The following is a 13,846-nucleotide window of genomic DNA, read 5'->3' on the forward strand; positions in this document are numbered from 1 at the left end:
TGCAGTCACAGAGAGGGGCTTTATGCTAATGATACCTTTAATCTAATCACAGCGCTCCAGCTACATGAAGATGTGCATTGTACTAATAGATAAAAACAATACTGTAACTGAGTCCAAGGTTGCATTTATACTAATAAGCTAATTTCCTTTCAGTCATACTTTGTCAATGGCAGTGACTTCAGAATTAACTCTAATACTGTAAATGCAAGGCTAATTTAAAAGATGAAAAGATGACATACAGATATTCAAAGGTTCTTATCAAAAGCAGTGAAAGACACATTCAGCTCTCTACTTAAACCTGCTCAATATTTCATAGTTAAATTACACATTTTAATTTCATTTTAATTTAACTTTTTTTACAACTGAAACTCTGTGAACTCACTATCTCAAAATGAAAGCCTCTAAAGTCAGAGCTTCCAGTAGGTGTCTTACCGGACAGTTTGTCTCATGAAGCGGTCGGGGTCCTGGGCAGTGAAGGTGGTGAGAAGAGACCCGGCAGGCAGACCCTCCTCCAGTTTGATGGACTTGGGGTTGGGGCTGAACTCTGGACTCTCGTTGATGTCCAGGATTCGTACAGAGACGGTTGCTGTGGATTGACGAGGCAGGTGGATGCCGCGGGCCAGTGGGACTTCATTCTCTGCCTCCACCGTCAGCATGAAGGAACGGGTCAGCTCAAAATCTACTGGCTGGACAGAAGAATGGAGAGACAGGATGACAGTGACTTGTCCACGAAATTAAACATGGGCAGCCTTAAGCACAAGACACACCGCCACTGTTTTGTGCTTCTGGAGCATCTTCGATATTATGTGTTCAGATCATACAAATCTCCCTCTCCTCTCCTCTCCCAGTGGTGGATATACATGTCCTGTCCAACAGAATTCTGGGAACTGCATTTATTATTAAAACATGCTTGCTGTTACCACTAGTAAGCACAGGTGTCCCCAAATCGACCAGGGCTGCATCCTTAAAGGTGCTTTCAGACAGCGCTTGTTGCCACGGCCGCCTGTTTTCAATGTAAACAGAGCGGCAAGAAGAGAGAGGGCGGAGTTTATGGTGGCTGAACTTTTCCAACTTGCCACAGCAGCTTGCCGTGTGACCATGGCAACCACAGAAACCACAGCAAGGGAAACGATACAGGAGCTCATTTTACTGATCTGAGTTCCCTGAATTATACACCTCTTCACCAGCAGCGAACAGACAGTGGCAACGGTTTGCTGTCTGAAAGCACCTTAAGAATTACAAATAGAAATACAACAAGTCTGATGGTTGAAAACAATATAGTATATTAAGTAGAAAAATATATAAATGACATACATGAAATTGTATGGATTACAGCATGTACAGGATGTGCATATCAGAGAAAGAAAATCAGTACAAACACACAGTATGGACAGAGAATATTATAAAATCGTGGCTTTGCTTTAGGCCTTTACACTTTTATTAGTTTATTCCAGTGTGTGTGTGTGTGTGTGTGTGTGTGTGTGTGTGTGTGTGTGTGTGTGTAGTGGAGACAAAATCCCACCTTGACCACAGTGAGCAGGCCCTCGTTGGTGGTGGGGTCAGTGGGGATGGAGAAGCGTCCGGTGGGGTCTCCGGCGATGATGCGGTACACAGCGCTCCAGGCTGGAGTGTGAGGCTGGTCTTTATCCGTCACAGTCAGGTTAGCAACGATCACATTCACCCTGTTCTCATGAACCTCCCCGAAGAACTGACAGAGGCGGACAAAAAGACGCACTTGTTAACGCTCTGCAGCATTTGTAACAACAAAATGTCCCTTTACATTTAAACAGTAATACAGTAATCCTTGGTAAAATGACTGGATACAAATGAGGCCAACGTGGAGATGATTGCTTCTGTGTCACAGCAGAGCTAAGTGCTCATGTTTCCCAAAAATAAAATCCACTTTTCCCACAAACACTGTTCCTTCCTGTCCTGCCTGTTCGGCTTTACTGAGGAAGATAAACATATTGGACGTTTCAATGGCTTTTCACCCCTGCGCCATCTGCCACTGCCAATAAAAGCTCAGAGAGCTTCAGTGCTGTTTAGAAGAACAGTGCCTCGCCCCTGTTTGCTGTTTCAGAGCCATTAGATTTCCTCTGTGCATGTGTGAGAGAGTGTGTGTGGACCTACTGTGTCTGTGGTGAATTCTGGGGGATTGTCGTTGACATCAGTGATCCTGATGACAGTGGTGGCAGTGTTGGACAGGCCGTAGGTGGGGTTTCCCTCCATGTCCGTAGCCTGGATGATCAGGGTGTACTGGGTGACTTTCTGGAAACAAACAGAGAACAAAGAGAGTCGACAGCTGCAAAGATGGACCTCAAAATCGTTTTTAGACTTCTTTAGTGCTCTAGTTCACATATACTGTAGATTAGAGCATCCCACCATCCATTCTTTTTTGGATGGATGTAAAACATATAAACCACAGTTCAAATATTGCTGCACAGATCATAATTAGATATTAATCTAATTAAAGGCATTTGACAGAAGTCTTTCTGTCAAAGCACCATTTAACAGGGGTCCTGCACACCTCTTGCACACATTTAATCACCTTTTTAATACCTTAAAAAGGAATATTATATCATTTCCATGGCAAAAAAAAATCAACACTATAGATTACACTACAGACGTATAAAAAGTAGTCTTAACACTCATTGTGTGTTAAAGTGTACGTGTCCCAGATCAAATTTAATGCTTCCTTCTCTAAAATTAAAGATTTGGAATATATATTTTAGACCTTAATTACAACAACAAATTCAACACATTTTAAACAATAAGGTTAATTAAGTTGACAGTTCCTTCTTGACTTTGAAAGAAAATCTCCACTCAACATCCACTTAGTTGCTTGTTCTCGAGCTTTTGACCGCATCACCTAGTCTTCATCAGCAGATTAAGTTTGCTCAGACGTCATGGGATTATTAGCGGATTATAGTGGTTTCCATTATTTGCATTATTTGTTGGCTTGTTTACAACCTGTCTGACTGTTTGAACGCTTGTGTTTCTTGTCCCACTGGAATTCATTGTAGTAATGTTTCCAGATCTCAGATTACATTGTTGAGTTATCATAACTTATTGAAATGATGGCCAAAACTATGAAAATAAGATCCAAGTTGAGCATGAAAGTTAATTTCTGAACTTGGAAATAGTTTGACAAAATTATCTTAACTCTACAGTACACTCACTAACCCATATAGGACCAGCTGCTGTCACAGAACTTAAAGGGCACCTATTTTCCTGCTTTTCCTTATTTTCTGTCATATATATATATATATAATGTTACAATGTCAGATGTTCATATTAAATGTGTCCAAAGTTTCAAATAATGAGGTAAACGTATGTAAAAGTAATCCCTGTGAGCAAAAAGGCTTCAGACTGCTCTGAACACCGGGCTGAACCGGAAGTTAGCTGGCCCGAGCCCGCCAGCGAGGCCCATCCAGCCGCTGGCTCAGTGTGTCGTTCCACCGCTCTGCTCATGACGCTAGAGTGAGGTGTGGAGACGGGTCTGGCTGTGCGACACTGCTCTGCTCAGGACTAGTTTGTGGAGGTTGTTCAGTTTGTCTCGCAGAAAGTTCTTTTTTGGTAGTGAGGGTGAAAGTTAGTTTGTTTCGTGATGGAAAGATGGAAGTATTTCTGCTCCTCCTCCCGGCGGTCCAATGCTCCTGTGCTAGCGGTGTAAACAACAACCGTCCTGCCCAGTCCAGCCGGAGTCAGCTGAGCTGAAAGGACCACCTGGGCTACGTTAAAGCTATCTGTCCATCAGGAAACTCCTGAGTTGAGGCAGAGCAGCCGAAGGACATCAGAGGGAAAACCAGAAAATATTTTCTCCATAAAACACGATCCAGTTTCACCAAAATCAGTGAATAAAGTTATAGTTAAAGTTGTGTGTTTTTGTACAGTAAGCAGTGAAGCCTGGCCCTCAGATACACTCCGCTCAGGCAGCGTCTATCGCTTTTCCAGCCTAATTCTTGTCTCATTTGTGGTCTGATAAACAGTAAATTCATCCAGTTCAGTGCCCCACATTGCTATTTTCCAAGCTAAGTTACTGTAGCTGTCATAGCCGTCAAGCTCACCGAAAGACAATGCGCGGTGCGGCTCACAGCAGCGGGTGTATAAAGAAAACTGGTTACAGCTGCTCGCTGCCTCTCGGCAGGCTTCCAGGAAGTGTGACGAAGTCAGACGAAAGTGGGCTTTGAGGGAGGGGGGCCTTAAAGTGACAGGTGCTAAAACAGCTTGTTTCAGACAGAGTATGGGGCTGCATAAAGGGCCAGTATAAGATAAATAAGGATTTCTTTGAACTGTGAATCACGCAAAGCAACTTTAGTGGAATCCCAGAATAAAAATATAGAGCTAGAATTTAGCATAATAGGTCCCCTTTAAGTCCCATATTTAGGTCACATGATGACAACTGATCCATCATCTAAAAGAGTTTCCCCTCAGGGATCAATAAAGTATTTCTGATTCTGATCTTCATGACAACTAGCACCCGTCGCGGAACCTCTTGCTTTCATGTCGGCGCCCATGTTAACAGGTTAGCGCAGCCACACAGCCCGCGTGAGCACCGCGTCATCTAGAGATTCGCCGTGTCGCCTATATTTTCCACGTGACGCACGCAGTTCTCAGCAAAAACAAACAGTGAAAATGATCTGTTGATTGTCATATTGACATCATACCAAAAACCTGTAGCACATAAATCCAACCCCCCCGCCCCCCGGAAATGGCTTTTAAACAAACCCAGGCTAAGTGAAGAGGGATTTCTGTATATTTTTTTTATTAATTTTTTACAATTGAGCACACACTACTTAACCTTTTTCTGTCTAAACTAAATATAAATGAAATTTATAATGAAATGAAATAAAAGATTCTATTATTGATGGCCATTATCAAAGGCAAACTCGGCGTAGAAAGGCAGGGCTGGCAGCAGCAGCGCTGTCGGTGTGGACAGCACATGCGGGCGAGCTGCAGCAGTGCAGGAGGCGGGGCGGCCCGGGCGTAAGGAAACTCCATCCGCAGACAAAGACCTTGAGCTCCAGAAAAAGCTAGTGAGTGGACTTTTAAGTTCATTTTCTTTTAAGTTGTATTTTGTCAAAAAGAGCCAAGTTGTATTAAACTGGAATTAACCTTTGAAGATTAGTGGGAAACATGTTGAATGAATATACAGACACAACTGACATGGTTCTAATTGTGTCTTCAGAATGTAAAGATGTGTTACATTTTCCTAAACGTACCACAACAAACCTGTGAAAGTAGGAGAAAAAAGTAGGAAGCAGACTTGATTGATTTCGAGCTGATTAACGAATCCTTCAAAAAACAGAATGATTGTAGGCTGGCATGCAAACAGCACGGCCTCGGAGCAGACAGATCATTCTGAAGGATCTGAAAGCTCCGAAAGCTGGGAGCTGTCTTTACACTGCAGGAAACACTGGACAGACATTCACCGGCTGAGAAGCATCTGCTGCATAAGGGTTAGGGACGAGCCTTACAAAATGTCCACCCAAACACACACACACACACACACCTCCCGATCGAGGCCCGCTGCCACAGTGATGATGTCACCGGTCTTGTTGTTAATGGTGAACATGTTGGAGGAGGGGCTCTGGGGATTCTGGGAGAGGATCTTATATCGCAGCATCCCATTGGCAGTTTTTGGATCATCCTTGTCCACCGCTGTCACTGTCATCACAAAGGATCCTGCAGGGACACACACAACACGTCAGTAAAGAAGGATTAAATCCACAAGTTACAAGCGTGTGTGTGTGTGTGTGTGTGTGTTGGCACCAGGCTTGGATCCCTCTGGTACTGAGCCGTTGAAGATGGTGTGTGTGAACTCTGGTCTGTTGTCGTTCTGGTCGATGACGTTAATGACGATGTCGATGGGGTTCTCCACCTGATTCCCATTCAGGTCCACAGCATGTGCTCGCAACTGTACACACACACACACACACACCATCAGGTTAAGGGGCTGAGGTAAGGCCACTGACACAAATGTGGAGTACTAATTTAGTATTCCTTGATCACACGTACAACTCTAGGTGCTGTAAAGTGTTTGTTCATTAGTAGTACTTGTTCGGGGGCAGACTCAGGCTCGGCACATCGCAGGAGAAAAACAACCCAGACTGTCCAAAAAAGTCCATTTTAAAACGTCTCCAGCCATGCTAGCAGCTCTGTGAGGCTGTACTTGCATGCTAACATCAGCACGCTAACATGCTCACAATGCCAATGTTATCATGTGAATGTTTAGCAGGTGATGTTTACTATTAGCTTGCTAAGATTGGATAATTCACATTAAAAACAAAGTACAGCTGAGACCGATGGGAATGTAGTTGGTTCTGCTTGTTCTTTGACCTGCTGGATGGAAAGTCAGGGTACTACTAAAGTTAATTACAACGCTTCCTGTGGGGAACACGACCGTTTATATCGAATTTTGTGCCAGTCCATGAAGAGATGTTTAAGTAAGTTAGGGGAATCACCAATCTAGGATCATCCAGTGGGATTCATCATCTGGGGGCCTTGAATATTTGTAGAAAATGTCATGGTAATCCAACAACTATTTGTGGATCGTGAATAAAACTAGTGTAATCAACATTTAGCGGCAAACAACTTTCTAAGAAGCAGAAGCACTTTGGAGTGACATATTTGCAGCGTAGACTTGCATAATTTCACAAGCTGATGTCAACAATGTGCCCCTGATTCTTTTTCAAGTTATACTTGTTAGCAGCCTAATGTTCATCAGGATGTGTTGTGCAGTAGCATGCCGCTGCAGGTTCGAGCGTGGAAACTATACAGTGGAAAATGTAATCAATATTAGGCTTTAAAATCAGCTCAAAGATTGAATATCAAAATCATGAAAACTACTGAAAAAGTGCAAAAGAGAAATATTTACAGAGCAACGAAAACATGTCTAACAAAACATTCCGAGTTTTTATATAACTTCAACGAACATAATGTCATTTCGAAAATAAAGAATCATAAAACCGTCTTTGAGGTTCCCAATTAAAAAAGCAGGCCTGTGAGATGTATTGACTTAGCATAAAATGGTCAAAGATGCTAATCAATAGCTAATATAGCTATTGATTAGCCTTGGATAAGTCATTCCGTTACAGCGTAGGAAGCAACTGTATGAGGCTCTCACAGAGCCCAAGCCTCCCTCATGAATAAACATGCCAGCCAATCCCAGCTCCCAGCTCTGACAACTACGTCCAATCACATGAATATTCATCAGACGGCTTAAATGCAAATGGGCCTGCTGCGACTCCAGGTTTCCATCCCCCGTGTGAGCTGTGTGTGAGCATTCCTACAGATCAAAAGGTTAGGCTCTGCTCTCGGAGGTGGCTGGTTTAGATATAGTGAGTCTTTTTTAAAGAATGTCTTATTCATCTCTGTGCATGAGAGCATTTATCCAGCAGAGATGAAAATAAAAATGATGACATGCGACCAAGGTGGCGAGGCAGACAGGAGCAGATTCACCCATCGAGGTAAGCAGGAGGCTGTTTTTTTCAGTAAATAGACTGTAAGTGTTAGGGTCGGCGTTGCATTTTATGTGATTTGAATCCAGTTTTGAATTCCTTATCAACCCCATTTAGGTTCAACTTGCCACATTTATCTGGAAATGATTTAAATGTAAAGATTCATTTGAGCTGTAATCACCTTCTTTTGGCCAAGAAGGCAGAAACACTAATGCTCCGACTGATAAGGGCTAATACCACAATTACAACCTGGACCCCCGCGACATTCTAACTCAGTTGTGGCCACTTTACATCCTTTGAATCATTATGCTTCAAAATGAATAGTAAGGCCTCTGTCCTTTGTGCCCTGACTTACAGACCCCAAAACAATCAAATGCCTTCATCAGGGAATTCTCTGAATTGTTAACTTATATTAAGCCAAATCACGACAGGGTTTTAATTCTTGGCCGAGTACAGAAACCTGCTTGCGGAGAACACGCTAACTAGACAACAGCAAAGTTTCCTTCTGGCCTTGTAAGTAGTAAGAACAAAAGAAAATAGACAGCCGTAATGTTGTCTGTAAGTAAAAAGCCAAAGAAAATCCAAATGTACTGTGATTTGGACTTAAACGTTAAACATTTGCTTTGCTGTTTCTGATTCTGTTTCTTACATGGAAGTTGGAGATGTGCTCTCTGTCCAGAGGCTTGGTGACGGACAGCTGGCCCGAGATTGGGTTGATGATGAAGATGCCGGTCGGAGGCTGGTCGGCCCCGGGGCCCGTCACACTGTAACGCAACATCCGGTTCTTATCCCTGTCTGAGCGGATCTGAAGCACAGACAGACAGCGGAAGAGAAGGAAAGGGCATAGAAGAATTTACAGTTAATTTACTATAAACAGGAAAAGAGGACGACAGAGCTGGAACAACAATTACTGTGGTGAGTACTAAATAATGGAGTAACTGGATCAAAAGCACATCCGATGTAAAAGTGCCTGCACAAAATAAACATCATTTTTCCACTTCCTTGTGTGTTTCTGCTGCATCTACTGCTGTCAGTTTTGGGAGCAGTAAGCATGGCTGCCTGTTTAAAGGTAAAAATACAATAATATACAAGTGAAGCTAAACTTTCTCAGTTTGACCTGGATGTGTCTCTTATGTCAGTTTGATTTTAGGCTTGCACAGGCAACACTCAGCAAATGCTCGAGGCTGCTGCTACATAACTACAGAAAACCAGATTTGAACTTAAGTCAAAATAAACTGTGACGCCTGGTGCACCTGTAATATCCTGAGCGCTGTCCATATGATCAAAACAAAGAAGAGGAAGGAAGCACAGTAAAGTCAAGTCTCAACGTGCGCACAACCATGTTTACAAAAAAAAGACAGCGGATGAATATGGCGATAAACAAATTCAACTCAAGCACCTTTTAACTACAACAATCATTTCATGTTGTATCAACTGTATGATTGAGTTGAACATTTTATCCACTTAAAAGAGAAAGCAGTGTTATCTGCAGAATTTTGGGTGGGAAAGAATACATGTGGAGGTACTTCTCATAATATTCCTGCCAACAGGAGCACTAAACTTTCACAAAAGATCTACACAGAAAACACGGGGGGGATCAGGATAGAGGCGATGGGAATCCACTGCACTGTGTACATTTAACTAGCCGTGAATTTGTTTTTGGTTGTTGTTGTTGTTGTCGTGTTCTCGTCTAAGAACTTTGACCCTTTCACAGTGTGTATTCAGTTCATGAAAGTTACCTGTAACATGTTGGTCTAAAAATGTCTTGTTCAGTGTTCAGTTGGACTAAAAGACACTCTAGGAGTCGGCTGTTCATTTTTTCCGGTAAGTACATTTTCAAGTCTGTTTTTCGCTAGCCAAAATTAGCATCACAATTAATATCACAGTTAATGTGAATTACGGATGCACCTTGCTAATCTAGGTAGTGCTAGCGTTAGCTGATAACTTAGTGTTTGCTATGCACCTCAGCTCCACCAACTTGTCCAAATATGGTTACTTCCGGTCACTGAGGCCTCAAAACGGTAAAGCAATGGGTGGCGTCACAGTGACTACTACTTGGTTATTTTATCTCTATAAACTGTGAAACAGTCACCTAACCAAGGTGGTACGCTACATGTAATAAGCTAGCTATGCAGTGACTGTGTAGCAGTTTATAGAGATAAAATAACAGTGTGATACTTGAGCATGGAAGTTAACTTCGGAGCTTTGGGATTAGCTCATCTAACAAAATAATCTAAACTCATAAGTTCACTTATAGCGGCACTCCCGTAACTTAGAGGGTAAGACCGACCATGAACCACAACGTCCCCAACGCAAGTCCAGCCGGGGACCTTTGTCGCATCTATCTCTCCCTCATTTCCTGTCATCTCTCTCTACTGTCTGTAATAAAGGCTAAAAACATAAATAAAAAAGGAGCTTTCAGTAGCATCTCAAGGTTCCATACTTGCTGTAGGTCAGGTGATGACACCTCGCCATCTCCATATGCAGAATGAACACCATGAGATGCAGTTGAAAGCTGCGCAAGCTAGTTGGTGAAACATTTTAGCTGATTATTTTCTTCCATATACTGTTCACCAAGGTCAAGTATGAAATTCCATTCTCAAGTATCACATAGTTATTTCATCTGTAATGTAGCTACATAGCTAGCTGGATGCATGATAAAATGCAGAATGAAAAAGACACGACAGTTCTGTTATGTGTGGAGGTTCTGTAGCTCTGACTAGACTGTTTCCAGATTCCCCCATGACGCTTCAGAGACCAACAGGTGCCTGACTCGGTGGGAACCTGGGCAGTTCTCGTGACAGTGTACTCTGTCACTACTGTCCTATAACAAATATACACATGGCATGCACAGTTTCAGTTTCAAGATTCCCTTAAACCACCATGTTCCTTGATTTGACACACACTGGTGGATCTAAAATCTATTTCAATAGATACGGGTCAAATCTGACCCGGAACAGCCTCAATGTACAAAAATGTGTAGCACCTGTACAAAAGTATAACATCAGAATCAGAATCAGAATCAGAAATACTTTATTGATCCCCGTAGGGAAACTCTTTGTTACAGTAGCTCGCCTTTACGTCAGTGCACACAGGAGAAGTACTAGAAAACGATATGATACACTATAAACACTATAAAACAGGTCAGAAAATAAATAAGTATCATGTCGGTATAAGTATAAGATAAACTAAGTGTCGAATACCAAGTGGGTTTACTGGTTGATGATGAAAGTACAGTATAAAATACAGTGTCACCACATATGTAATAAGTAATAGTAATAATAAGCGGAGGTGCATGTACTGTCAAGAGTAATAGAGGTATTTGATATCAATACAATAAACATGTTTATATATTTTCATTTTTGAGCATTTTGGGTCACTTTGGGAAAAGTCATCAAAATCCAGGCTAAAAGAATGGCATGTAGGGTGTTTTTAATGCTGTCAAATGTCAAAACAGGTCAAATCTGACCTGAACAGTATGTAAAGGTTAAGAACGTTATGTCTAAAGAGTTAGACATTATATGTGGTGTCCCCCGGGGCTCAGTTATTGTTCTGCTGTTGTTCAGTTTATTAATGGTTTTCTGCATAATTATGCTTTTAAACACTCCTGTCCCATGAAAGCCTGAGCCACATTAAATCACTAGTTGAGTATATTAAAGACATAACTGGTTGTACCTGAACGTCCTACTGACAAAAACAGCGTCTGGTTGTTGGTGCCAAGCCGAAGCTACAAAAAATATGGTTCTATTGGCCTTTAAGGTCCCTGTAAAGTAGCAGACAGTCAGAAACCTGGCTGTAATTGCTAAGGGTGATCATACTTTCTAGGACGTGTCAGCAAACTGCCTTTCAATGTGTCTGAAGTAAGAGGCTTCTTGTCACAGGTGGACGCCAACCAGTTCATGCTTTCATCTCCAGTTGCTTATTGCAATGCCCTCCTCACTGACAAGACTGTGGGCCGACTACAGTTCATTCAGAATGCTGCTTTCAGAGAAAACTTCATCACGGTACACCAGTTCTCAGATGTCTGCATCGGCTTCCAGTTCATTCTAGAATTCATACTTAAATTTGACTGCTTGTCTAGAAAGCCCTGCATCGCCTTGCTCCACGGTACATCTCTGACTGGCTTGTCAGACCTCTAAGGTCATCTGGTACGTTGCAAGAGTTAAATGCAAAGTCGGTGAAGCTGCTTTCAGTTTTTATGCTCCCAGCTGCTGGAATACTCTGTCAGATTGCATTAGGTCTGCCTCAGTGTTATCATTTAAAAGCAGACTAACAATATTTCCCTGTTTCCTGTGTATTTGTTGGGGTTGTCTTTTTAAATTTCATTTGTTTTAATTACAGTTAGGGTTGTATGTGCATGTGCCTTTAATGTGAAGCACTTTGTATTAACCTTGGAATGAATGTGTTATTTTACTTGTTTCCTTGCTTGAGGGCTAGTCAGTAAAGGGTCCTCGCAGTTACTGTAAGATAGGCTTGCTTTTGTGAGTGTGTGTGTCTTACTCTGACTAGGTCCTCAGGGAACTGTCCTCGTGAGTTCTCGGGGACGTTGATAGGCGGAATGACCCAGTCCCTCTTCACCCGCCTCAGAGTGCCATCACCCCTGACAACCACGCTGCGCCATGGAAACAAGATCTCTGGTACCCGCTGAGTCAGTGTTGCATCACTGGGCTTTACCTGCAGAGACAGTAAACAAGTGTTGTGTACTGGGCTACACACACACACACACACACACACACGCACGCACACACAGCACGGCTGAGCTGCAGAGCCAGCCTGCTGACAACGCTTGGTGACTCAGGGAATTTCTGACCTCATTCAGTGGCTTGGATTAACGCTCTCATTATAGTGCCTCTGATAAATGACCACCACCTGTCAGCGTGTGTGTGTGTGTGTGCTATGCAACCACAAATCTGCATGACTGGCCAGTGAGCAGCTACACTGCAGGGTTCACAGGGGATGATAAGGAAAAGGCCTCCCACAGTTCACCTGCTGCTCATGGGGAGTTCAGCCCGACCTGGAGGAAGGGATGGGTGTTTTCAGCAGCTTTCGTAATCCTTCGATTCAATTAAATTTCATTATTATTTATAATAAATCTCATACATCCATCAGTGACATGAAGTCTAAATAATTTATAGAACACATTGTAAAAATACATACAAAAGGAGAGTAATCAGGAGATTACATGAGAGCTAATCAAGTAAGTTCCTAACACAAACCAAAAAAAGAAACAGTTCCATTCAGCAGAGCAAAGAAATGGAGTGAAGGGAATTGAATTTTTAAAATATTTTTGTGATTCAAATATTTTTATTGTAGTTTTATGTACAGTTAACAAGAATGATCTGATGCCACTGGAAAAATACAACTGCACACGAGTAAGAGTGGATTATTTTAATGACAGATTTTGCCTCATATGAATGTGTGTTAGCTAGGCTCAAAGTTAATGTAGGGCATTCAAAGTGATGTGACCCAGATTCATGTGTATAACTTGTTATTCCTTACTGTGGCTCTGTTGCTGTTAGGAGCTCGTGAGCATGTGCATAACTGAATATTAATCTTGAATGAGTTGATGCTTTCTTCTATTTCCCTGTTGTGTCTATTTGTAACTAACTTATTTTTTTCCTCCAGCAAAATTACCTGAACCATAATGTCTCACACTGTCTTCATTCACTAATTATTTCCAATGCTTTCTCTTTTGACATTCTCTTTATTGTTGTTAAGCTAGTCAATGAAATGCAATACTTCCTGCACAATGTTTCACATTAAAAGCCTGCCAGGAAAGGGGGAGGATTATATATTTTCTGTGAGGTTCTGGAAGTCTTGTGAGGGAAGTGTTGCGTTCCAATGGGAGTAGCTGAACAGCAATCGAATAGCAAAGTAGAAGAAGTGGAATTATTTACTGAATGAAAACAATAACTCTGTTCAGTGGAGAAACAGAGCAGTACAGAGCTAAGTATGACCTGACTCTAATCAAGACAACATGTAAACATGGAGGAAGTTTTAATTTGTATCAACAGAAAATGAAGACAGAAGCAGATCAGAAATCTACGGAGCCCCCCAAAGGTCACAGCGAGAACTTTTCTGAGGGCTACTTTTCCGTTCCCTCACAATACTTTTCTTTTTCCATTCCTTCTGAGCCACGTGTCTGTTTCCACTCAGCTGCTCCCAGCGCAACGCCCCAGTATATCAGCTCACTGAACTTTACTTTGAACTGGGCATTAAGTCTGCTGATATAGTACTACTCAATAGGCATACATGGTTATGTAATTAATGAAAGTAAACTCAAACTAATTCTTATAATCAGGGGGAATTAGAATTAAAGGCCAGTGTGTAATATACATTTACACACACATACACACTAATACTGTCATGATTTTAGGTTTGTGTCT

At 42.0% G+C, this 13,846-nt stretch overlaps 1 protein-coding gene across 2 annotated transcripts in view; it reads right to left on the reverse strand.

Moving 5' to 3' along the window:
- Window positions 1–13,846, reverse strand: part of LOC122877516 (cadherin-2-like) — a 122,283-nt gene that overhangs the window by 48,029 nt on the left and 60,408 nt on the right. For both annotated transcript variants that reach the window (XM_044199156.1, XM_044199157.1), the window contains exons 4-10: window positions 11,961–12,134; window positions 8,110–8,265; window positions 5,773–5,917; window positions 5,513–5,685; window positions 2,131–2,268; window positions 1,523–1,708; window positions 433–686 (exon numbers count right to left, since the gene is read on the reverse strand). In XM_044199156.1, the coding sequence (XP_044055091.1) occupies window positions 433–686; window positions 1,523–1,708; window positions 2,131–2,268; window positions 5,513–5,685; window positions 5,773–5,917; window positions 8,110–8,265; window positions 11,961–12,134 (1,226 nt within the window). The remainder of the gene's footprint in view (window positions 1–432; window positions 687–1,522; window positions 1,709–2,130; window positions 2,269–5,512; window positions 5,686–5,772; window positions 5,918–8,109; window positions 8,266–11,960; window positions 12,135–13,846) is intronic.

This window comes from Siniperca chuatsi, linkage group LG6, assembly GCF_020085105.1.
Source record: "Siniperca chuatsi isolate FFG_IHB_CAS linkage group LG6, ASM2008510v1, whole genome shotgun sequence".
Lineage (NCBI taxonomy): Eukaryota > Metazoa > Chordata > Actinopteri > Centrarchiformes > Sinipercidae > Siniperca > Siniperca chuatsi.